General features: G+C 38.7%; 1 protein-coding gene across 3 annotated transcripts in view; it reads right to left on the bottom strand.

The window, feature by feature from the left end:
• The window catches only part of LOC100577879 (carbonic anhydrase-related protein 10), a 180,353-nt gene that overhangs the window by 58,815 nt on the left and 94,011 nt on the right, over nt 1-27,527 (bottom strand). For all 3 annotated transcript variants that reach the window (XR_003305590.1, XM_006566261.3, XM_026443656.1), the window contains exons 2-3: nt 27,362-27,409; nt 2,619-2,755 (exon numbers count right to left, since the gene is read on the bottom strand). Coding sequence is in view for 2 of the 3 variants with exons in the window: in XM_006566261.3 (XP_006566324.1) it covers nt 2,619-2,755; nt 27,362-27,409 (185 nt within the window). In the remaining variant the exon portion in view is untranslated. The remainder of the gene's footprint in view (nt 1-2,618; nt 2,756-27,361; nt 27,410-27,527) is intronic.

Genomic DNA, 27,527 nt, shown 5'->3' with positions numbered 1-27,527 from the left:
TGTCGAACTGTATCGACGTTTATTCCACAAGCGGTTACAAGCGGCCCTCGATTTCCATAAAACAATTTCCGCAACTGCACTTTCGAGTAGACGTAGAAATTCTCGTGTCGCGTTACGTCACGCGAATACGCGATAAAGCCACGCATCCGAGAAGAAACGTGTGTGTGTGTGAGAGAGAGAGCAAGGTTGGAATAAGGTTGTTCCACGAAAAGAACATTAATCGATCGATAGGAATGGGAGAAGAAGAAGAAGAAGAAGAAAGAAAGGAAGAGAAATAATGATAATAATAATGAAGGAAACTCTCTACATGGATGGATACGTTTTCTATTTGATAAGAAAATTTTTTGAAAACTGTATTAACGATTTCCTCCAAGGATTAACCTGCAAGTTTATTGCGACGAGGTGCAAGATAGGAAGAATTATAAATTTCACGCGTAAACAAGATTTACACTATTTCCTTTTGTTACCGAATAAAATTAACGAAGTTGAAATGCACTAATTTCTGATTGCACTAATTTCTATCTAATCTTTCATCCGATGTTATAAAGCAAGCAAGTTACTACAATTCAAATCTCTGACTCTCTTAGAAAGAACGAATTGCGAACAACTCAAAATTCAAGATTTCTCTAATCTTCTGAAAATAAAAGAGAAGAGAAGAAACCGTTATCGAATCGTTAAAAAACAAATTCTTCCATCCATAAAAGAAGGGGAGACGAAATTTTCAAAGATACCTCCGCCATCTAGAAAATTTCCAAGCTCTAGCGAATTCTATCCTCGCCATTTGAAAAGTAGAATTTCAATCTCCTCCTTCGAATGAATATTCAACCTGGCGAATCTATTCCCTTTTCCCTATATATATATGTACATACACATTCTTTTATTTAACTCTTCCACGAATATGAAAATATTTCGACAGACAGAGAGAGAGAGAGAACAAAGAAAAAAAAAGATAAAATAGCACACCCTTTCGAGCCTCTGCGACTGCCGATTAATTACAATTCGATGATTAATCAAACGGCGTTGTTCGCAAGTCGCATCGACGAGATTTACAATATTTATTCGTGGCTCGTCACGAGGCGGCGGCGGCGAGGCGCGCATCAATCGCACGAGGGGAGGGGGAGGGAAATGGAGGTCCGCGTAAATCGGGCGCCGCGTTAATTTCCACGGGCGAGATCCACACGCTCGATAAAACAAGAACCGACGAAAGAGCGGAAGGGAAACGAATGACGATGAAACCGAGAGACACCCGTTCTATTTCTTTTTCTCCTTCCCCTCTCTCCTTATTTGGAAAGGGTTAAGATTAATCGAAATTGTAGTAATAAATGTCTTGATAGAAGAAAATTTCCTTAATAACTTAATCAATCTCGAAATTATCGCGATTAATCGAACGACTAGAGCTATTAAGAGATAAACTACACTGTTTGAATCGAGTGCTCTCACTATTTGTTCGATCGTGGTTATTTTATTTTTACCGAAAAAGATGATATTTCTCAATGAACTTCGTGGTATACGTGACTATTTTATCGATCGAGAAAATTGAAACGAGGGATCAAGACTCGGTGAATCTAGACTTGGATCGCGATTAGATAAATTGTACGTAATAAGATACGATTTAAGAGAAATTCTATCTGGAAATTCGTGTCCCTATACTCCTCCCTGATGGAATCGATATAGTTTTCTTAATATTTTGCAAAGAAACTTTACTCTACTTTAATTTTGACATTGCAAAATTATGCGAAGAAAGATTACATAGCACGCTTCTCACGAGGTATGGAGATACGAATAAGAAGAATGTTAAACAGGGAGAGATACGTAATTAATGGATTTATCATCGAACTAACGAATTCTCTCTCTCTCTCTCTCCGTCTATTTCTCTTTTCTCTCGGAGTGAAAAATGGATAGAGAGAAAGTGGAGAACGGCCCAGAGTGAATTCAAAATCCATTACTAGCCGGCGACAGCTCTGGGAATAGCGCACCTACTCGCGTGCAACCGTCTCGCCGATACATCTAAGTAAAATAAATCATCCGAAAAAATGTTAATTTTCCCTTCGAACCAACCGATTCCTACGAATCGAAAGTGTCCGGGTTTTATTTTTCACTTTCGCTCCTGAAATCTTTCCTCATCTTTCTTTTCGATCGATATATAAATTTTGTTGCTTCGATTCGATTCGTTTGAAACGATTGGTTATCGGATACGTTTGGACAAAAATATTATACGTCGCGGAATAATTATTTAAGAAAATAAAATACACGCGATTGCATCACGTTTTTATCTTTAATCATTAATCTATCTACTGATCCTTTCTTATTCGATTCGTTTTTATTTCGTTTGAAATTTTTCCTCCAAATATTAAAAATATTAAAAAGAATAAAGGGAATTACGTCTAAAATAAATTTAAAAGCGAACTAACTAAAGGTATTTTAAAGGATCTTTGTTGAAACAAAGCCGCGAGAATCAAAACTTTCGAGTCATTTCAAGTCGAATCCTTCTTTACTTCTGAATGCGGTTCTGGATCGTTTCAGTAGTTAAAGTACCGCGACGAGAGTTAAAAGAAAGGGGAGGAAAAAGGAAGAGGAGAGAAAAAAGAGGGAAGAAAGGGGAACAGTGGATAAATTACCTTGTGTTTGTCGACCAACACGGGTCTCAAGTGGCGGTCGAAGAGAAGCTTGTCAGGCTCGATGTTGATAGGGCTCTGTCTCCTTCCCTTGCTGCACAAAGACCATTGGGGATTTATCAGTCCCCAAAACGCAGGTCCTGTAAGCGAAAGAAAAAAAACACGATTAATTTGCACGAGTTTTATATCGATTTCTTATCGATAAATCAATTTCCAAAATAATTCTCCTTCTAATCGAGAGCGATTGTTCGAAGATTGTACGCAATCCGTGTGTTATTTTATCAAATATCTTCTGTTATTCGAGAAATTTTTACAAATCGTTCTGTATTATAAAATTTCACGAAAAAGCGGGATGGAATCACGTTTCGTTTGTGTTTAATTAAAAAATTTATAAAAATTCCAATTTAAAATATTTTAAATTATTTTACTCGAGGAAAAAGTTAGAAATTTAAATTATCGAATAATGCGACATTTGTGTTAACTCTTAAAAATACGAAAGAAAGAAAAAGAGAATAGTAAAAAGGAAGAATTAAACTTTCACTTACTTGTTTATTCATTGCAACGTAAAAATTTAATTATATTGGACGAAAATAAATTTATTAGAGAGAAATCGATATAAACGTTTGTATCGTTCGACGGCCACGTGTCGACTAAATTTATTTCGTCGTACTTTCACCTCTGTTCGTTTCGACTTTGTTTGTATATCTCGATACGGCTTCGCTCGTAAAATTCTTCGAATTTTGCCTTACTCTTATCTATATAAACACAACGCAATTTATATTTCGCAATTATACTTTTGTATTCGATGTATTCCAGGAATAGGATTTCGTATTTATACTTTGTGTATTCTCGAACCACAACATTCTTCGAATTTTGCCTTACTCTTATCATATAAACACAACGCAATTTATATTCCGCAATTATACTTTTGTATTCGATGTATTCCAGGAATACGATTTCGTACACTTTGTGTATTCTCGAACCACAACTTTTGTATACAAAACCAGTTCAAAATATAATCGTACAGAGAAATAAAATTATTCATTCAATTTATAATATATATCTATTATTTATAATACAAATCCCCAATTTTCCTACGATTCTTTACGATCACAAGAAAGCAATAAATACTCGTCTTTAATTTTCAGCAAAATATTATACGATTATTATTTAAATCGACCAATATGTATCTTGCAACGATACACGCATTTTTACTTACACTCCTCCCATATTCGATTCGGTAATTCGAACGATTTCCAAATCTTCTTCTCTCACCGAAAAAAAAGAGAGAGAGAAAAAAACAGAATCACGAAAACCTTTCAAAAGACCGCAACCACGAACACGTAACCAAGCCAACATACTCGAATGATCGTAGGAAAGGAAGTTATTTTTCGGCGACGCCACCAGGCATCAAAGAGGAAACAATTTTTCTTTTTTTTCTTTTTTTCACCGGTTTCCAATTTTCCAAGTTCGAAGTTGGAGCGAAGTTCGCACGCTCGATAGGGAAACCCGCGACACTGGCCATCCCAGGCGGCCCAATCGTACGTCTTCTCTCGTCTGACACCCGTTTGGAAATTTGAAATTTTTATAATTTCAACTTTTCCGGATGGGATGATGCAGACTGGAACCTTGACGCGTCAACTTTTATTCGATAAAAAAAAAAAAGGGTTTGCCAATCCACCCCCGTCCACTCCACGTCTCCTCTGAGAAATTTAACTTTACCCGCGTGAATCGATACCTAGAAGAACGATACGTAACGAATCCTTCGCTTCCTTCGCTTTGTATCGGGTTGAACTCGCGGTTCGGAGAGGGGATGGAAATGCCAAACTTTTTTTCAGTTAATGGAGAGCGTAAGGTTCGTTTTGTGAAAAATTTTTTCGAATTTAATTCCACTCCAATTGGAGGGGGATAACGAAGAGTATCGAGAGTATCGAGTTTGAGCTCCATTGTTGAGAAATTTCGTATTAATTCACCTTTTGAATTTAATTCCATCCCAATTCCCAAGTGAAATATCGAATGTTGAGAGAGAAAGCTGTATTTTAACCCTTTGTTGTGAAATTTCACTAGCCTTTGAATTCCACTCCAATTCCATCCAGCCAAGTATCGAATATTAAATTATATAACCCCTTATTGTGAAACTCGATACATATATATATATATATTAACTCGAATTCGTAACTCGTATAATTTAATCGAAAAATTATTCGAATATCACAAAAATCGACTTTAACTCAGAAAAAAAAAAAAAGAATTTAAAACATTGGCAAAGGAGAATGATCATCGCGCCCATTAAACCGAGAATCGAGGAGGGTCTCTTCCCGTTTAAAACGCGATACAATCCCCTCCCTCCGCATTCCCCGTCTTCCATCGCACTGACGTCTATGATATTAACGATCCTCGCTTGTCGTGGGCGAGGGCGAGTAATAAATTATTGCCCCGTATATAAACAACTCGTACAACAGACGCGGCGGCAGCCAACGTCAACGCGGAAATTTGCCACCGTGACGGCACGCGACGTTGCACACAAAGAGGACCCTTGTACCAACGATCCATGCAACTCGGGCGGTGGAGGCGGCGGCGGCGGTTTTCCGCCAAAGTGTTGCCGCGCGATACTTTCTCATCTTCATTTAATGCATAATAATTCAGAATATATCCAGCGATATATCGAAAGGACGATAAAATTTCCACTCCCCTCCTTCTATGCTGTTCTTTCATGATGGTTAATATTTGTGATAATTATATATATATAAATGATGTAATAACGTTGTAATTATGTTATTTTGTGCATGATATTGTTACTTATAGATGTAATTAACATTTAATTGGTTAATAGTATAATATCCATAGGCGCGTTAACGATAATCGGGGGAATTGGAAATCGATCCAATGATTTATAAAAAGGAAGATGAAAGTTGTTATTGGATAAATTGATCCTTTCTTTAATTTTCGTTCATTTATTTTCATTTGGTATTGGAAAAAAATTATTGATTTTTATTTCGATCAAAGATATTTTATTCACACGTGGTCGGATCGACTGGTCCATTAATAGCCTTCAAGTAGCGCATCAACTCCTCTGAATTCGATTGATTCATTCACTATCATCTATAGAATTTTCCACGTTAAAGAAACACAAATTTCCATTATTCCCAACTTTTTTTCCACGCGACTTTCACACGATTCTTTCACGTGTCGACGATAAGGGTTGTAACAACGACACGCAATTAAAAATTACGGGGTCAATGCCGATGTTCGCATACACACACACAGATGCACTCGTGTTCGCATTGCGCGATTGTTTAACGGTGTATTCTCGCCTTTATCGTCGCCATATCGACGTAATTAACCCCGTTTGTCCCGCGATTCTCACCCTCAATTGCTCTCGATTACGTGTTGCTTCCCTTTCTTTGCGATCCAATTAAAAAAAAAAAAAAAAATATTGGAAATATTTTTGATACGAAACAGAGTCGTAAATTTTTATTACCGAAATGATAACAAATGATGCGTTCCCACGTGTTACAGTTCGTCGCAGAAAAATGTGCTTTTAACGATTCTGTCGACGGAATGCTTGCAAACGCCCCCACTTTAACGATTCCACTATTATTTTATTGTTTTTTTTCTTTTTTTCTTTTTTCGTAGAAAGAGGACTTTCCACTAATTTAATGGCACTTGTGAACTCGTTCCCAGCTTTTGAAAGTTTTATCTGAATTTCGTGTTCGTATTAAATTTTATTGTTATTAAGATGGCGCAAGGAAAATTATATTACAGTCTCTTTTAACGTAAACGTTAATGGCTGATTTTAAAAAAATCAAGGATTTTTGTTCCTCTTATGCAATCCTTGATTATATTAAGAAAACTTTTAACAATCATTTAATCGAATAGAGTTAACTATTATTATTAAGTCTAATTTAATTTTGTAAGCGGATGATGGAGATGGACAAATATTCTCTTCTCAGTTATTTTTTCCTTTCCTAAAAATCACGAGAACTGAAACAGGTTTTCGAAATCAGGGGAGGAAAAACCGTCCAACTTTCTCCAATAACGCGAGGCACGTTCGAATACGAAAATTAACGTAATTGTTTAGAAAACTTGGTCTCGACCAAATATCGAAAATGCACGCGTATTACAACGAAACGTCAAACGAGTGAAAATCGAACCAGTTTCCCGCGAGAGGGAAGTTTGCTCGAACGGCAATGGCAAGCTCACCGATCGTCGATACGTTACCAAATATTTTTTTCCTAACTACCTTCCGTTTCTATGTTTTAACAAAACGTACAACGTTGATTCCCCTACTCCTCGTATCGATACGCATTGTACACGTATAACACGTCTGCCCTTTACACGGTGTACAAGCTGAAAAAAAACGCAAACGTTATAATTTTGAATTTTTCGAAACGTAAAACGTAAAATATCATATATTCGTTTCTACTTTCTTGGAATTTCTTTAAACACATTTAATACTAACAATAATAACACGTACTAAAAATGAAAATTTCCAAACGAAATAAATTGTTTCTTACATTTTACAAATCCTTGCACGATTTTAAAAAAATCTTCCATCCTCTTCGATTGAACACACGTTAACACTAAGAATAACCAATTTTCTTTCCAAGTTTAAAACCTTTCCATCTCGAAGAGCATCTAAAACTGGAGGGGATTGTATATCCCTGGACCAAAATCCAATCCTCCCCCTTCGATTAATTAGCATTCCGCTTGAGCGTATCGCGTCCGATTATTCGTCAAGCGGGCGGACGAATTAACCCCCTGATATTTATACAACGTCCCTGTTCCCCAAGAATTTCATTTTCAGAACAGCCTTCTCAACCCCCCTCCCTCCTAACCAACGATATAATTGCATAATTAGCATTCTGACGAATCCAACCACCGGGTCTTCTGCCCCTCCTCCCCCAATCCCCCAAGGTTCAATCTTTTCCCGCAAAACGGAGGTGGTGGAAGGGGGGGTTGGCCAGCGGAGAGAAACCTTCGAGTTAATGGAATAACGGCGGCCAGATGGAATGATTACTTTCTTATCACCTCGAGGCAGGTAGGCTATTATGGCATTCATCAGCTACCTGGAAGAAGGGGGGGACCGGAAGGGGAAGGTAGAAGGTAGAAAACGAGAGAGAGAGGGAGAGGGTAGATAGGTAGATAACAGGAGAGAGGCCGTGGTGTTACAACACGCCCGGTTACGAGACTCTCGGGGGCAGAGAGGGAGGGAGGAGGAGGTGTAACAACCCCATTATTGAAACTTCAAGCGCGGAGCAATCATTCTGCAATTAGCAAAAGTGATTAAGTGTAGAAGGCAACACAGCCTCGCGGAACTCTCTGCGTTTTCCCTATCCCCCTATCTTCGTCCCCATCCTTCTCGCTCTCCCTTCCTCCAAGCGGTTAGCGATGGGAACGAGCGAGAATAGGGGTGAGGAAAAATGAAAAAGTGAAGGAAGTAAACTGAAAATTCGAATCCTTGAATTTTTCTTCGATCGAAAATTGTTGCGAAACGAGATATATATATTGCAATGTATCGTAATTCGAGTTACAAGTTTGGTTTATTAAATTAGAAACAGCGTGAGATTGATATGTGCAATCGAAATGATTCGAAATACGGATCTTTCTAGTTTAAATTATCGAAAGAAAAAAAAGGAGAGAGAGAAAAAGTGGAAAAAACTCGAGAACTTGCACTCTCGCAACTCGCACTCTCGATCCCATCGCTGCCATCCATCTTGCCATCCACCAACCCTCTATACTACCACCACGTAACTAGAAGAAGCGAGCTTCGCAGTTGCACCCATGCTCATTGTTGGCCCCCTTTGCGGACTCGCTTCCACCCTTATCCGCTTCCTCTTCCGTCAACCGCCTCAATGACACCTGTTTTAATTATCCACCTTTCCTCCCCGCGGCTCCTAATAATTCTTAATGAGCGGACAAGGCCAAGTGGATGGATACACACCCCCTTCCCTTTCCCCTTCGACTCGTTCACCCTCGTTAAACGGCGTAATTACAGGTTAGATGCCGAATAATTGTCGAGGATTTTTCCCCCCCTCTTTCTTTCCCTTCTTCGAGCCGAGGAGAATGGAATCAACCCCCTCGGATTCGCAAGTTCGCAAAGTGAGTTTCTCTTGGTTCCAACCATCGGCGAGGTTGAAATACGTAGGCAAAGGAAGAGAAGGGCTCGCCAGATTCCGCTCGATAAGGAGGAACGACTTGGTTGGATGGAATTAATCAAGGGCGGATTAGCCCCGACGGGATTTCTCGATAAAAACAATTAATCGGTGGATGGGACGGGCTTGAAAAATGCCCGAGGGGTTGTTCTTCCTCGATAAATCGAAGGGAGAGGAGGATCGGGCAAAGGTTTCGGAAGATTCTTTCTCTCGGCTCCTCCAACCCCCTCTTCTCTCTCTCTCTCTTTCCTTCCCGCGTTGTCAAGGAATTGATTTATTTCGCCCGGAATTTATTCTCCTCGGGTTTTAAATCTGTTAAAGATCGAACAATTACGAGACGATGGGAATGATATAAGTTGATCCTTTTTTTTTTTCAAAGTATCTATAAAAAAAAAAAAACGAAAAATTCTTTCGATATAAATTTTCATCGATTTTTCTCAACAATTTTTACAATCGCCTCCGATTTCTCTGAAATCGCTGCTTTCGATACGTTTTATCGATAGGAGCAAGCTCGATTTCTCGCAACATGCGAACGATTCGAAGAGATGTTTCGAAAATGGTATACCAAGAAGACGTATGTCCCCCGAGATTGTCACCGGTCGGAGAATTCGAACAATATATCCATTTCGAAGATTTCCTAACCATCCCTGCAGGCATCTCCTGTTCATAAATCTTTGCCACCTCGGCCGCGCTTAAACCATTGCTCCGGCCACAATGAAATGTCAATCCTTGGCCGACAGTGGCATTCCTCTCACCCGACCAATGAAATTCTTCTCCTTGTGCTCCTAGCCTGACGTGCGAAAATTCAATGAAAATCAAGATTCAAAATACAGATATCCACCTCTGTATATAATCATATTTTAAACTCGACGAAATATTTCTTAAATTATTTTCCGAAGAAAAAGAAAATGGAGAAAGGATCGAATAAAGTATCGTTCTCTTAAAACATATTTTGTTTTATAGAAAAAGAAAGGATGACGTTAAAAATTTTGGAAGACAAGGAGAATACAAATTTCTTTAAAATTTCGAAATCGAGTAAATTGCAGAAAGAATTAACGAACCTTCGTATACATCTATCCAGTGCAAAGATGATCCCTTATCGTGCCATTTAAATTAAGGAAATGGATACTTCCTTCGAAAAGAATCTCGACCCTCGCCTCAATAACAATGATAAATGAAACGAATGCACGGATGTATCGGCCTTAACCCGACCCGTTCTCGTATATCGTGCGCTGGAAAGAAAATCAGGGCCAAATTGCATACAATTATCAAGGCTATCAACTATCCATCCCCTGTAATAATAAATACCAAAAGGATTCCAAGCAGCCAACGTGGAAACAACTTTTCCTTCTTCCGATCTTCCCCTCATTTCCACGAAACGATGTCTCCAATTTTTTTCGTCCAAAATAAAAAAAAAAAAAAAAGGAAAAACGACCAACACTTCCATCCCCATACCATCCACTCCAATTCGAAGCTGGGCCCCTATCAGCCTATAAACACCCCCCCATCCATCAACCCTGTCAGCCTCGAGTCGCGGTATCTCGGCCAAAGTTTCAGCTGGAAAAAGAGGGTTGATCCTGGAAAAAGCCTAATTACAGTAGCGTGGATTAAAGGGAGAGGAGGGGGAGGGATAGGCGTTCATTAGCGTGTGGATTTTCCACCTTCTGAAAAACCGCCAGCCACCCCCATACGCGCAGGAGGAAAGGATAGTTGATTGGGCGAAATGTATTCATGTATGCATATGAATTCAGGGTGAGGGGTGGGGTGGGCGTCGCGACGCCTCGGTGTCTGCCGCGGGCTAAAAGCTCACCTGCTTGAAAAACATCTTAATTGGACTTGGCGCGCTGTCGCGATGCCAACGGGGCCTCCTCCATCCCTCGAGGGCGAACGCTTTTCCCAACCCCTGCGCCGATCATCCCTCCATTTCTCCACGTTTTGGAATCGAGATCGACGCCGATAGAAGATCGGCCTCCCCCTTCCGCCGGCCAGAGCGAATGTAAAACGAGAGAGAACCTCTTTTCCGCGGCACAAGAGGATCTTGTTACGAGTGAGGACTTCTCGAAGGGCCCTTTTCTTCCCTCCACCGTTTTCCGCTCTCTCTCTTCCGTCTTTAGAGAGGGAGTTCCGGAGGGAATGGCGCGACGACTGTCTTCTGAATTGTGACTATGGAATATGGGGTGCGATAATTGACGAGGATCGGGGGGAGGGGTGAAAATAGCGAGGAGATCTTTTCTTTTCTTTTCTTCTCTTTTCTTCCTTTCGTCTGAATTGTTTATTGTCGTTCAAATTTTATCCATTTTTTGTTATTGTTATTCGTAGAGATGAAGTAGTATTGGGAAGATGATTAGATACGTTGGAGTTATTAAAAATTATCTGAAATTATTAAATCATGATATTAAAATGAATTTCGATTTACAAAGTGTTAGGAAGCAGATGTATATTATTTTATTCGTGGAGATGAAGTAGTATTGGGAAGATGATTAGATACGTTGAAGTTACAAATTATCTGAAATTATTATATTATTAAATCATGATATTAAAATGAATTTTGATTTACAAAGTGTTAGGAAGCAGATGTATATTATTTTATTCGTGGAGATGAAGTAGTATTGGGAAGATGATTAGATACGTTGGTGTTACAAATTATCTGAAATTATTATACTATTAAATCATGATATTAAAATGAATTTCGATTTAAAAAGTGTTAGGAAGCAGATGTATATTATTTTATGTGGATAATTGTATATAAATATATAGGGGAGGAATTTTTCTGTTTGATTCGAAAATAAGAGCGTATCGATAGCCGGGCAGACAGCGGCCAATATCTCTTCGGATGAGATGGAGGAGGCCACGAATATCGCAGGGAAAGAAAATACTTTTCTTAAAGCAGGCGAAACCAGTGAACTTCCTTTCTCGATATCCCCTCGGTCAAACGATCCGTCCATTGTGATAACAAAAATTGCCAATGCGAAAGATAAATAATAACCCGTACGTGACACAGCATAAGGGAAAACACGGTACATATTAAATTCCGGGAAAATAAAATTTTTCCTCGCTCAAGTTTTCAAATTTACGACGATAATTGTGAACGCGAGATTTGCAGGAATATTTCGAATATACTACAAAAGCCTATTAACGCTATAAAAATTAATCTATCAACAAGATTAATCCTGATTAATCTCAATCAAATTGAAAAGTGTCGACAGAAACGATCGTATGAAATATTAAAAATCGAATCATAATAAAAAAAATACTATCCTTAGAATAAAAAAAATAAAGCTCCACACGCGTGTCCCGATTTTTGCATCTGCAGATTGAGTTTTATCAAGCGTGGCGGCATTCCGGAAACGCACACGGTCACGTATGCAAATACGAAACGCGGTGGGATTTACTTACGTTAAAGCACGACGATAGAGAAGGAGGGGGGTGGATAAAAGGAGAGAAGGCATTTCCATAAAAATTCCCGATCCCTATTCCGGATCAATCTCTCGATATGCATGAAATATTCAGAAACAAAATGATTACAGCCTTAAAAGCGGCAGCCGGAAGTATGGAATGGGGGCGCGGGACGAGAATAACGAGGAGGAGGAGGAGGAGGAAGATAGACGCGAAATAAAAGCATGAATATAAGACGAAGAAGGTTGAAAGGAAAAATGTTTTCTCGGATAATATTTCACGGTGGTGGACGACGATGGAGGGAACGATTTGGCTTCGTGCCCGTCGAATCGACTTTGCCATCGTAATTAGTGATTCCTCTACGTACCTTCCGTTATATTTTCGTACGATATTCATTCTATGCACGACACGTTTCTCTCTTTTTTTTCATTTATCAGAAGATAAAAAGATGATATTAAATGTTGACAGGGTGAAATGAAATTAGTATAATAATGACAAATATATCGTAGAAAGCGTTAAAATTAGAAGTTATTTTATTGGGGTATTTTACGAGCGAGAAAGGAAGTTGGTTATTATTTATATATTTTATGGAGTCGAGAGCATGAATTGTAATTGGAGTTGATAAAGATAAATTTATCACGCGAATGTACGTGATCTTATTCCGTGGACTAATTGAAATATTTTCCATCATCATCTATCCTTCATCGATCTATAATATATATTCTACTTGTCGAACCAACGCTTTTCACGAATTTATTCCGCTTCTTCGATTCTAATTTTATCCCCGATTAATCCTCGACGACGAGTTTTATATACCAAAACAAACCTTGTTCCTTCATCTTTATCAGAACACGACGAGAACGTGGTATAAATCACTCTTGGCTAAAGCCAAGAGGCGAAAAGGAAAAGAAAGGAAATCGCCCAGCCAAAAAGGTGAAAAATAGAGAAATAACAAAGGAAAGTTTCCCTTAATTGTTTCAATAATAAATAAACTATCCGGTTAAATCAACCCAAGCCCGCGCCTCGCAACTCTTTTAATTAAATTACCTCGTCTGTTAATAAATTTGCCCCTCTCCACCTCTCTCTTCTTTCCTCATTAATATCCCCGATTAATTTGTTTTGACGGGCGAGCTCGCTGCAACAAACAGCAATCTCAGAAGATGGGTGGGTGGTCCCCCTCCCCTCCCCTCCCCATCGCGAAAAAGAGATAACCTCGTTCGCCGATCGATGAGTTTCCACGCTTCAGAAAAGTCCTTCGACCCCCTCCTCCTCCTCTCTCTGTCGTTCATCCACGATGGAACCAGAAGCTCGTTGGTTGGCTGTGACACTTTTCGTGTTCTCACGGAGCCGATAAATCTCTTTCTCTCGCCCCCGTGAAAACGAGAGTTCCTCCTCGTGAAGCGACCAATGAAAGCCGCGAATGTACGCTCCTCGTACTCTTCTCTCTTTCTTTCTTTTCTCACGCTCTTCCCTTTGTTCGACGAGGTTTGTTTCGCTTCTGTTCCGCTCGTGTATACTCGAAGGTTTCAGAGGATCGTCGAAGATTGATTCGAAAGGGTGAGGAGTTCGATGATTTTCGAATCGGTATATTTTAATAATTGAGTTGGATTATCTTTCTTTCTTATCCGTTGAAACAAAAAGAAAGGAAGGATTCGATTGGATCTTTCTCGGGGACGGAGACGAACGATCTTCCTTTTCGAAGAAGGAATGGAAACTGAAAAGGTAGAAGAAATCGTTAGAGGAAAATGGAGACAGAGTAACGACAGGGAAACGATTACACGGGGATTCAAGGACGGGCCGAAAGTTTTAAAATCATTCGGATTCCGCGAAAATTTTCGAGACGGTCAAAAGCCGCGAAAGTTGGGGCTAACGCATTCAAAGCTTTCAAGATTTGCAGCACTCCCGAGACTTTCCAGCTTTCCCGTGCCCATCACGGTTCGGATAACATTCGGAAATAATTTTAAACTTCACGTCTGCCCCGATCTGGACCAAAGTTTCCGCCAAACTTGTCACGCCCCTCTTAGAAACGTGTCCACGGGACAAAACTCCATTCCAAAGGAGGAGGAGGAGGAGGAGAGGGGAGGGGAAAATGTTTTCGACTGTGAGAAACCTGCATCCCGCGCGTTTACGCTTCGATTCTTATTATACTTCGCGTTAAACGCCATTTTCTATATCTGAAATACTCCTTTTCGAAAAATTAATAATGTGAATTTTTTAAATATACAACTTACTTGGAAAAAAATTAGAAATAATCATTTACTTATTATTGGTCAAGGTGAATAAGATAGAAAGGTAAGGGATCTGATAAATAATAAGGATTATTTTTTTAAATAATCCGTCAGTGAATTTCTACAATCCACTTCCAACTCCTCTTGACAGTGAATTCACGAGGAGAAGTAATTCCATTTTTTCAATCCACTCGTCGATCAAATACATTTATTTAACCATTATATCGAAATAGCTTTCAATCTATCAGTCACGTTTTGAAAATATCTTCAAATTAATTCTCTCTTCTTATTTCGTTCCGATTTTTTAAAAATATTAATTCTTCCATCATACGTACGTTTCCTTTACTTCGAAAAAAAGAAAAAAAAATCCAATAAATTTCCAACAATACCCGGTATATATTTCCCGAAATAAACCGTGGGATCACGAGCGATTTTACCGGTCGATAGAACCGGAGGATTCCTCGCGCGGGCGGAAGCGACGCATCCGTGGAAAACTTCCGACATTCGTAAGTAACGGGTAACGAGTGACAACTCGAACCGATCGGCCCTTCCTTCCCTCTTCTTCTTCTTCTTCTGCTGGAGAGGGAGGTAGAGCAAGAGATAAAGAAAAAGTTTGGAAACAGGAAGGAAAAATCCCATTCGTCTCGGGCCCGAGAGTACGGAAAAATTCCGGAGATTCTAATAAAACTTTCACGGGTGCTCGAACCCGGCGAATGGACTCCTTTCCCTCCCCCTCTTTCTCATAGTTAAATTCGAGATTATCAGGGATAGATAACAGGAACGGAACGAAACGTTATAAGCGTTCGAGTATAGTACGAGCCGATGATTCACGTCTTATTCCACGGGGTTTACGGGGATGCCATCTTGGGGATGTCGAGGCTCGAATTAATTACCGTTGCTTCGATTAATCAACGTCGCTTCAACGGGTGCGTTTCAATCCTGCGATATTCTCGAACCTAAAATTACAGCGTACGTATAAGTGTTGGATTTTAGAAATATTCCGGTTTCCTCTTTTTCAGAATTGCCTTTCGATGAATGATAGAGAGAATTATTACTATTACTACGAGTTTACAAGTTCGAAAATCAGTTAAAGAGATTCTCATGAAGATCTGTCCAACATTGGTAAACGAAATTGGAAACGAAGTTGGAACGATTGTTAAGAATCGAGAGTTATAAATATATTAGAAGATTAAAATCCTCGTGCAATACTACACAAACAATCCTTTAAAAAAAAAAAAAAGAAAAGAAAATGCAAACGAAATCTTTTCACTCGAGGAGGAACAGCATAGACGAGACACGCGTAACCCTTCTAAATTGAAATTTCCATACGAAAGCCGGGATACGAGTTGGCATCGAGCGATTCCCCGAGCCGGAAAGAAACGAAAGAAAAGGGAAATATATTCGTTTCGAGAATTAGGAAAAAAAAAGAGGAGGAAGAAAAATGGAGGGAGGGAGAAAAGCGCGGAAAAGGATAAAACGGGCGCGGAGAGAGGCAATTACGAGTAACGGGGAGGAATTACGAACGATTCGAAAAGCTTGTATACAAACAAGCGGAACGAGGCTTTTCCAAGCTTACACGCGCCGCGCCCGATAACGATATCGCCTCGCCAATTCGCGACGATGGTGGACCGCCACCATCCGGCCCGCTACACGCCGATTTACACACCGTCGCTCGCGCACTTGTAAATTCGTTAATTAACTAAGGTAATTGCACCTGTAGCCCGGTAATGCATTCGCCCCCGAACCGACTCGAAACACGCGTCACACGCGCCCGCCCCGAGTTCAATTTGAATATAAGTAGCCTGCTTCCACGTGACGAGTTTCGTTTTTCTTTTTCCAACCATTTTCGAGAAGGATGGTTGTCGAAAAAAATTATGCGCGTGAAATATCGCGAAATCGTAAAGAGAAAATTGTAAATTTGAGGTATTGTATTAAAAGAATTGATTCGATGAAAAAAGAAAAAAGAATGTATTAATAGAATGTGAAATACGATCAATCGCGAAATCGTAAAGAGAAAATTGTAAATTTGAGGTATTGTATTAAAAGAATTGATTCTGTGGAAGAGAATGTATTAATCCGTATTTTTTCTTTTTTAAGAAATAAATCCGTTTGTAAATATTATTATTTTGCCATCGAAATAAAATCTTGATTATACCATGGAAATATTTTCACAATCGTAAAGAAGATTCATTTGCGATGCAAATAATTATATACACGTCACGGCAAAATAACTTTTCCAATAAACAAGTAAACGAGACATTACAAAAATCAATAACCCCCTCCAAATGGCCTTGAATCTCTGGCAACCACTGTTCATCTAATTATTCCTCCTAAAAAAAAAAATAAATACACGAACGATTAAGACAGAGATTATACAGAAATGAAAAGCTTTTTCGCAAAAGCGGTTCTCCTCGAGCTTAAGAAAGGGGAGGAGGGTTCTAATTACTTCTACTTTAGTCCTCAAAAGAACGGAAAATTCCATCCTCCCCCTCCGTTAAAGGGAGAATTAAATAGAATTCACATTGGCCCACGAGGGCCAAACCGCGCGTTTTTCCACTTATCAACCGACTAAACACAGTGGAAAACAGTGAAGGAAAGGAGGTGGTACAACTGTCGAACGAATCAACCTGGCCAACGTCCCAACGCGAATTAAATTACTCTTCCTCCCCGCCATTTCGAGTCCAATTAAACGCGAAAACTTGGGCGAGACAGATGTCCCTAACTAAATTCCGCTCTTCTTTCCTTTTAAAAGGAGAAAACTCGCACGAGGTACCCTCCTCGTTTTCTCGATCGAAAGAGGGGAGGAGGGTGAAGGAAACCGCGTGGTTTCGCCATAAAAGAAAATTTACAACGGCGGCGTTGGAAGTTGGAGGAGGGTTGGGGATATCGATCGAGGGGGAGGGCCGAAATGGTGGGTCGTGAATTATTAATTAATAGAGGGACGCCAAGAAACGCGGAGGAAGTTTCGAAAGGAGGAGGAGGAGGAGAAGGAGGAAGGAAGGAAGAACAGGATGGGAATCGGTTTTTCGTCCCAACTTCTCGATGAAAAATAAACTCGCAGGGGCGATTAATCCTCGGATTGATCGAGCCAAACTACTACCTCTTCCAAGCCCCCTATATTGAATTCCTCGGCCTCGAATTTCCGGCCCCAACTTTTATATAAACCTCGAAATGGCGGTGGATCACGGAATCCGGAACGAAACGAAAATCGGCCGTCTCGTTTCGGATTCGTTAGGGGGTGTGTGGTGCTCGAAAGCGTTTAGCGGGGCCGGCGATTGTTGCATCGGGGTTAATGGGCGGTTTAGGAAATGGAGGTTGAAAAACGATTTTTGTTGCCTCGTGGTTGATACTCGCGAGCTCTCTCTCTCTCTTTTTATATATATGAAAGTTTAAATTAAATAGAACGCGCATAGACAGAGATACAATATGAACATCGATGAAATTGATGCTATCGTATAAATAAATCATAAAATTATCTTCGCCATATCGAACAAAGTGAAGCAAACTTCTTCCAACGATCTGTCAAACATCATCAAAATTTCACCTAATTTATCACTCATATAATCGATATCAAACGTTCCTCTCAAACGCCTTCCTCCCCCATTAACTTAACCCTTTCAATTCGTTAACACGTTTTCAAAAGAAAGAAAGAAAAAGAAAAAAAGATCCAACGACGGAAAATTAGAAAACTCGTCCCTCATCCACGGATTTTCGGTTTCGGAAATCCGTACCGCGCCATATTTGCCCTCTCGAGCTGCGGTAATGCATGCGCGCAATCCAACCGGCTGCTGGATGAACTGAGAGAGACCAGAGAGGGAGAAAGACAGAGAGAGAAAGTTGGTTTTCCGGAAACGTACTCTATGCATACATGCATGTTCAACACCTGCGAACCATGGTCCAGGCCCGGCCAGGATGTTAAATTACGGCATTTAAATAATTTCATTTAATCTTTGCGCCGGCTCCGTCGCCCCGCGCACGTCCCTCCGCCACTCGCTTCTTGCGATTCTCACCCTCCCCACTCGTGCTTCGACGCCCGAAATATTTTCCCCGTGTAATTTCGCGGGGACCGGCGAGATGAGCGCGCCTTTTCCACATGTTCTCGTTACATTCTGTTTCGTTCCACGAAGGAGGGGAGGATCAGAGATGAAACGATTTCAACACCAGGGATCGTTGGCCTTCCTCCTCCTCGTGATTTTTCCGGAAATTTCGAGGGATGTCCTTCTCTTTTTTCTTTTCCTTTCCTTTCTTCGCGCTCGATCGAGTTAATTATGAGGAAATTTCCAAAGATTGATCGATTAATCTTGTCTCGATCGCTTTGATATATTTTTCGGTTATTATTATTTATCTAAGAATCGAAGAATTCAGGAGTGATGATTAATAAATCTTTCTTATGAAATAATTGGATGATTTTATCCATCGTTTCTAATAAATGATTCAATCAAATGATTAATCTTAATTAATCCGCAAGATCGTTTCAACAGTTCTATTCCTTCCACTTCGAAAACGATCAATCAATCCCATATTATTATTATTATTATTATTATTATTATATTCAAGTTGCAAAACTAGGGACGTTAATTAAAATTTCCTTGCTCGACTCCGAAAATAAACCACCCGTTTCCTCGAAGTCAACGACAAACGGCATCTGTACAAAAGTTTCATTTTCTCGATCACACCGGCGGATCATCCTTTAATCTTCCCCTTTCCATAATAATCTTTCATCCATTTCGAGCGATAGCTCGTGAAAAAATCGTGAGCATTTTAAAAAGAGAAAAATCTATCCAGGCTTTGTTGCTCCCTCCTCGAGGATTCGTATCCTGTTTTAAGTCAGGTCAGTTGATCCGTAAGATAAAGACGGAAAGCCGGACTGGCCATTTACATGTTTATTTCGCCTTTTTTAATTCCGACCAGGTTTTCTCGAAAAGGAGAAGCCTTTCCATCCAGAAATTGTTTCTTCTCTTTCTTTTTTCATCCAACATGCAAAAAGTACATCACTGCCTTCTCGTAAAAATTAATGAATTTGCCGTAGAAAAAAAGGAAACAAACCATAAAACAGAGTTTCAACTAACATTTATTGAATAATTTTTTTTAGCAATAGAAGAATTAATAAAACGAAGGAAGAATGAATGCTCGTAGAATTAACGCGAGAAATGCAGAGAATGGAAAAATACCTGCACAAGGAAGAATCACCAAACGTGATTTCGTAATAAACCAAATACTGGAAAAAAATCTGTTTTTTTTTTTCCCATTCTCTCCCTGTTTCTTGGAAAAGGATTTATGACGCGGTCGTATGTGTCATCCCACATGGAAAGAGAAAATCCCCGTGACACGTGTACGTTCGCGTCATTCGCACCGACTGTGTGTCGAAAGAATTTTTTTTTTAAATTTCAAAACCGATATATCTTCCACCGTGACGAACGTATGTATAAACTTTCAATTTCAATACGAAACTTCGCTACTTCGATGAAGAAGAAAAAAAAGATTATTCATTCGCTCGTAAAGAGAATCGTTTCAAGCTTATTAGACGTTTCGCCTTATGGATGCAACAGTTTTATATTTCGTTTGATAAAATATAAAATTTAACGAACGGCGAGCATTGGAGCGATGTTTTATGGAGGAGGGTGAAACGTGCGTGCACTGTAAACAGGTACGAGGAGTAAAAGCGTGTTCTTCGTAAGGAAATTCACCAATTTCGTTATTTTCTTCGAGATACTTGAATATAACTTTGAATATAAATACTCTCCTTACTTTCCTCTTTTTTTTTTCTTCCAACAATCCATATATTTATTCTGCAATAAATCTCCAAGTATCTTTGACGAAACACTTGATACTACCCAATATCATCCAACATTTTTATAACAATCGTCGTGAAAAATACTCTTCTACTTTGTATTTTTCAACTTCGAATTTTCTTTAAAACTCTTCTCTTCTTGCAAAAAGAAAACTCATCGATCAAATTCATCCCCCGAATTTTCGTGGATACTGGTATTATTTAAGGACGAGGCGTGTTTTTCATTTCATTTTCGTTCTGCGAAAAATAATATTCTTGGGCGGAGAAGTCGAGGATGGGATACAGAATCGAATTAGAAATTGCGTCCCGTTCAGATTCTCGAGATGATTCGGGAGCGTGGTCGCCTTATTTCATACGTACAGGCTACGAATAATATTCCCCGGCTGTTCGAATATTCATTCCCTTCTATTTTATTCACGGACTCGTCCTACTTTCGCGTTTTTTCCTTTTTCCTTTTTTTTCAAAACTCTTGTTGCATCTCGCCGTCGAAAAAATATTAAACAAGACCTCTCCTTTCTCCTCTTCCATTTTTCAGTGAATTAAAAAAATCCAATTCGCAAATACTTGTCGATATTGAAATATGAAAGCGAGATTATCGATAATGTAAAAAAGAATTGGATTGATTCGATAGATTTGATTGTTGTTTAAAATACGTTAATAATATTCGAAAATTATTTTGATCGTTATCAGCTTTGGGAAATATTGAAAGGATATCTTGCATGGCTGTTTTAATCCTCATAATTTTAGAATTAATTTAAACATTGTGATAATTGATTTTTGATCGTTCATACTTCGTAGAAAATAGAGATTTGATAATAAGTTCATCTACAATTTCAACAAGGAGATTTTCTAAATTTCTCTTTTTATCAATGAGATAAATCAAATCGTAGTAATTATGTTTGAATATCTGTCGCGAAATTACTTTACTTTACGTCCAACTGTAATCCCTGGATTGGGGGTGCGTTCCAGAGACCGCGTTAAAGACACAGCGATAAATTCAATTATTTATCCACGGAACATTGGTGAAACTAGGCGGAATTGTGGTCAGTTCTCGGTTCGTTTGTCGAATTAGAGAACATTCTTGACGTTCTGTCGCGCGAAACGATGTTTGGACGCCCGTGTAAAATTTTATCTCCGACGATTTGCGTTTCTGACGTTCAACAACAATTTGATTTTCAACCAAGAATGTTTATTATTCGTACACACGAATAATTACGTGTAATTGGAAACGAAGATAAATTAATTACTAAGAAAGAATTGTTTGAATTTTAATTTAAACCAAAATTCTCAAAATTTCAACACATTTTTTTTAACATTTTGTAAAGATGCTAAAAAAAGTTAACTTATGGTTAATTATAAAGTTTTAGAAATTAAGAAATAGATCTAAAAACAGGAAATTCCGTGCTCCCATTTCTGGCTTGTGACGAGACGAAAGGTCTAAATGTCATACGCGATGGAATCCGCGACATTAAATATTCATAACGCCGCGATCACGAGAGTGAAGAGAATAGACGTTGTTCCACAACCGCTATCAAATGTCATAGAAATGTTAACATCGAAAGGAAAATTTTTTACTCTTCCCACTCCTGTGCCGGAATACGCATTATAGCCGTACGTTTATACTCCCGGCATTCCCTGTTATTTTCAACTATGAAAATTCCCAACAAATTCCCAACCCGCGTATTATCTTTCGTATTAACACTCGCGTTTACGTATAATTGAAATAAATATTTGTATCTATTTTGTACGCAGGAAAATGTATTAAAATATTTTTATTTCGTATTAAAAATCTATTTTAACAAATTCAAAAAACTTAATGTAAAATAAATAAAATTCCTCGAAATTAAAATATCTTCCATTTCTATATTATATTGTAAAATATTCACGCGATTTTAAATCTCAAAATTTCGTTTCATTTATCCAAATACGAGCTCGAACTTTCAAAAAAAAAAAAATTCGATTTTCGATTCGATGCCAAATATTCCAAGTATTCTCTCTTTTAATAGAAGAAAGAGATACACGATTAAAATCCATTAATCTTCGGCGAGATGGCGGCACCATGGAGTCGCAGCTCGGTCAATCTTGACCCCTAAATCAGGCCAACGCGCATTTATATTTGTTTCGTCGAATAACAGTGGCGCGATTGTTGCCTTTTTGTTCGAATTTTTATTCGAAATAAACCTGGTTCCAGCGTTGAATAAGAGGTCCGCTTAATAAATTTCAAAAGAACCCTTTACAGCCTTAATATTCACTGTTCGTCGCTTTGGAATATCTCGAAAGTATATATAAAAAAAAAATAAATAAAAATAAAATAAAAGAAATATTCATATTCGATGAATAAGGGCAGTGACACGAGAGCCGAACGATTGTCCCCATTGTGATGAGAGAATTCTTTTGCTCCAGAAACTTTTTAAAATTCCTCTTATTACGTGTGATGAACAATTGAATATATATATATTCCGTTCGTTTCGTATAAAACAAAATATAAAACCATTCGTTATCATTCTGTCGATAGATTTTCAAAAATCGAGTTCGCCAAACATTGTTATTTCCCAAATTCGGAAATTTATCGACGGTAATCGGACTTCGAACGATATTGCAAAATTTTTTCTCCTATAAATATCAATCACTTGTATGTTTGATTGAAAAGATGACCGAGAAAATGTAAAATCCTATATTTTACGCATTTGTATTTTCAAGTACAAAGTAACGATTTTATTAAAATTATTTAGTTTGATATTTCAAAAATTTCTCCAATAAATATATAGTTCTTTTTATCTTCTTTCTCTTTTTCTTTCACCTTCCTTCTTTCTTTCGTATGGGAAAGGAAAAAAAAGTATCGAAAGATTCGATCGACGCGTCGAATCTCGACATTTTCCAGCCGGTAAAAAACGAAATGAAATCGAACGGGGAACGTATGATGCGTCCCGGTGAATTACCAACACACGCCAATATTGGAAAAGGTGAAATTACGAGGCATTACGATGTTATTTACGTGCAATTATTTTTAATTACTTCGCGATACTCGCCCATTGTTCGTTTGATTAAACGAAGGGAGTTTTATTTTTCTTCCCCTCCCCCTTTCTCTTCTTTTTATATCCATCCTCCGGATATTTATCGTCGATTGTTATTATTCCTAATGAGAAATATATACAAATATTTTCCTTGAATATAATCGACTCTTTCAAAAAAATTGTAAATCCTAAAACATTTAACCTTTTTCGAACACCTTTTTCGTCTCGTCGTTGCTCGCGAAACACAAATGCAAAGTTTAAAAAATTAAAACCTAAAATTATTTACAGTCAGCACTAACGAAAAAGTGGAATTTTAATCGCAGATAAAGAATTAAAGCATCAACGAAAAGAAAAGAAAAACGAGAAAAAAACCAGTTCAAACTGCAGGAATGTTTTGTTCGTCCGCGACACTCGACACGTAGCTACGATTGTCCCAACGAGATTCGTCAAGGTCAACGGTATACTCCACGTCAAGTGGCCAGGGGAGAATCCAATGAAAGGAATCCCGACCCCTTTGTGTCAGATTGCCATCCCCAGTGCATTGTCGAACGCACGAGTCTGGGTCAAAGGGCGGCTCTGTTGGACTTGCACGACCCTCCTCAGCCAGGGCGAAGCCAGGAGATTCGAAACGACAGAGGATTCGGGCACAATGGGTGGGATACCTTGTTTTCTCTGGGGAGGGGGGAGGGGGGACACGTCCAGTGTAACAAACGAGGGGAAATGTAGATTCGTTTTCTATTTTATTAACGCTCGTGCCTTCGCTCGACCCTCGACCTCTCTCATCAGAATGAACGAATGAATGAATGAATGAATGCGAGGCAAACGAGGTGACTGATCTCCCATCTCTCGAAATTCGTTCGTGTATTTTCGCAATTGTGAAATTTTGTCTCGTTTTGTATACGAATATGTATCTTAATTAGAAATGATTTCATCGAGATATGTTCAAAGGGGAGTATATTTTATCGAAGCTCAAAATATATATTTTAGTAAATATTGGACGGGATATAAAGGGAGAGATATCGGGGATATATATTTTTATATCTTTGACACGATCTAAAACGATTTAATTTACAGTGTATTAAATAATATTCTTAGGAAGCATAAATTGAATCGTTAAACTTATTGGAAACGCGATCGATTTCACGAAGAGGGGAAAGATATTGTGTAAAAATTTTCTATTTTTTCGAGGGAGTGAACAAGTTGGAGGAACAAAATTAAAAATTCTCTTGCCGTGACAAACGACAACTCGTTCAACTTATTTGCTCTGAAACAAGAACCGTTTGAGAGATAAACGTCTCTCGAAATCATCGGTGTCGTTCAACGAGAGAGAGATTCTTAATTAACTCCCTTGTACTCGTGGGATAAGCAAGATACACCCTCCTCCCTCTCGTTGTAACGAGTGTATCATTAAGTCTCTCTCTGGATACGTCACGGTGTAAAAGGGAGAGCCCCGGCAGAAATTTCATTTTCACTTCGAAATAGTACTTGCACGGGGGCGGAAAAGTGCTCTTCAAGCGTTGCACGAGGCAAGGCGACGAGGTAACCAGTTGCGTACCGCCAAAGCAGGAGCGAGGAACACGCGAACCACTTTGGCCCACGACTTAATCCCCTGCACGAGTTTTCCCTCGCATTGGGGATTTTTCATTCATCGTGAATACATTCGAAAACTACCTTTACCTCCTCCATCATAGAAATATTCCTCATTATTTCGAAAATAATTCTATTCAACACTTTTTATTCAACCCCTTCGTGGATATTCGAAATCATCGATGGAGATTTGGAAAAATAAAATTTTGATTCGTATTTATCCAATTCTAGACGAATATATATAAAACATTACAATATCTCTATTAATTTCAATTCAATAATTCTCACCCACTTCTCCATCAATTCTTCGCTCTTCGTATTTGCCCGCCACAATATTGACTCTCTGCGACAAATTATACAACACCGGCCCGCGTCTCCTACATCTATCCAACATGGAGGAGAGAAGACGATATTTTCCTCGAGACGAAATCAAGGATACGTCGTCGTGGCGTACGAGGATACGATGGTATATATGTATATACGAAGGGTGGGTCCGTTATTGGTTGTAAAAACGGGTCGAGGCATCTGTACGCGATATGAGGCCTCGATGCACCCTAAAAATCCACTCCTGAGCCCCATCGACGACTGTAATAAGTCACACTGGCTCCCTCGATCTTATATACCCGCGGCTGAAATTCAACTATCGACGGAGGGATCAGAGATGTGGATTTTCGTTCTCTGTGTTTTGTTTAGGTTCATTCATCGTGGCACACAACTTTTCCAATCTTTTGCTTTTTTCTTTTTTCTTTTTCTTGAAAATTTGAACAACTTATTAAGAAGAAAAGTTTTTTTGAATGTTTGGAAGCAATTTTTATAAAATTCCCTGTTGTTAAATAAATTTGAAAAAAAATTCGATCGATTTCCAAGATAAATTTTAAATACACTGCACAAATTTCCATCGAAAGATGGTAATCAGAAGGATCAAGATACAAAATCTATTCCAAGGGGATATAGAAATATAAATTGGAATTTTGTACTCGAAGATTCCATATCCATGGAATCTCAAAGTATTCAGCTTCGAGCCGTGTACATCAATATGGGAGGAGATTTGTCGTGGAAAAAGTTGGCCCGATAAAAAAGAGATTCGAGCGAGAAGCGAAACGAAAATTTGCCCGGGAGGGAAAGCTTGCACACACACACACGGTGATGGCGCCTTAAAGCCCCCTCCCCTTCGCACGGCACTGTTTCGTTCTTGTGGCAGCTGGCTGGCATGAAGGAACAACACTAAACTCGAGCCTCGCGCGATCGTATCGGATGGCCGTTCTTATTTTTAATAAAAACTCCACGGTGTGGCGAGATTAAAAAATTCGTGCCGGCGCCACGAGCCACTCGATGGCCTCGTAACTTAAAATTAAGAAAATTAGGCGACCCTCTCTCAGCGATCACGGTTTCCGATCCTCTCTGAATCCCTGAAACTTGTTCCAAAGATGATAGGAATTGGATCGATGCGCTTCTCCATATTCCAATCGCGAATTTTACTTTTGTTTTCACGTAAATAATCAATTATATTGAGAAGAAGAAGTTGAAGAATCTTGAATAAGGTAAAATAGATATTGTAAAATTCTAAAATTTTTATGCACGTGATTGTCGTAATTATAATTCATAACGAAAAGTTAATGCATCACATTCTTTTAAATATCATCAGTTTTCTATTTCTATTTTTGAATTTACTTTTAAATTCTTTCAAAGAAGTTGAACGAGTTTTCTCGAAAGAGAAATTTATTTGGAAAGAAGTCAAGAATTGATTAATGATTATAAATTATCATTCACATTGATAAGTGGGTTGATTTGATATATGTATCTCAAAAAAATGATTCATAGGATTTATCCATCTGCCAAAGAGATTTTAAACAATAAGATACAATGTTAATATAATTTTTTGAAGAAGTAGATAATAGAGAGAGAGAGAAAGAAGAATTATAGAAAAGTCTGCAGCCACGATTTATCGTTATCGAATCTTCTTAATATGGTCCGAGCGTATCAGCTCGTCAGGGAACTTTTTCAATATTAGCCCTACCCGGTAGACAAGCGGAGAAAGAGTGATTTTTAACGCGGAATCTTTCCGATATCTCATTATTCCGTCGAGTTCTCGAAAGAGCGGAACCGTTGCCGAACGACGAACTTGACGCAATCGATCGTGAAATCCTCGAATATTAATGGAAATTAATTCGTCCCGATTAATTTCTCTTTCTGAGCAGGCCGGTATCGGTATCGATTCGCAATTACACACCCGATTACTTTATCCGGCAACACGGAAAATTGATGGAGAATTCCTTTCTGGGAGGATCAGATCTTCCCAGAAATCGGCGAAAATAAAAATTATCCACGTAAGGGAGAGAAGGAAATTCAATTCGATTTAATTAATTTCTCTCTCGTTGAAAAAATGATCTTGAAACTTGCTTTTCTTTTCTCTTTCTTTCTTTTCTAGAGAGAGAGATTCGATAAGAATCGCGTGTACAAATATTCTTCTTGAATCTGGATTCTTAATGCTTCGTGATCTCGCGAGTTGACACACTCTGAAAATCTTCCCCTGTTAGTTGAATTACCCAAGGATTTACGTGGATTAAGGACTTACCTGAAATTCCGTCGTAGGTCCACCATTCGTCCCAACTGGCCTCGGATTCTGCAAAGCAACGAAACAAACTGTTATCGAAACTGTTTGGAACTCGATCACACGTCTCATCAACGCTTTCGTTATCCCTTTATTTAATGATAAATATTTTAATATTTAAAGAATTATG

The sequence above is a fragment of the Apis mellifera genome, linkage group LG11 (genome assembly GCF_003254395.2).
Source record: "Apis mellifera strain DH4 linkage group LG11, Amel_HAv3.1, whole genome shotgun sequence".
NCBI classification, from domain to species: domain Eukaryota; kingdom Metazoa; phylum Arthropoda; class Insecta; order Hymenoptera; family Apidae; genus Apis; species Apis mellifera.
Note: the sequence above shows the minus strand (reverse complement) of the source record. Positions and strands in the feature narration are given on the sequence as shown.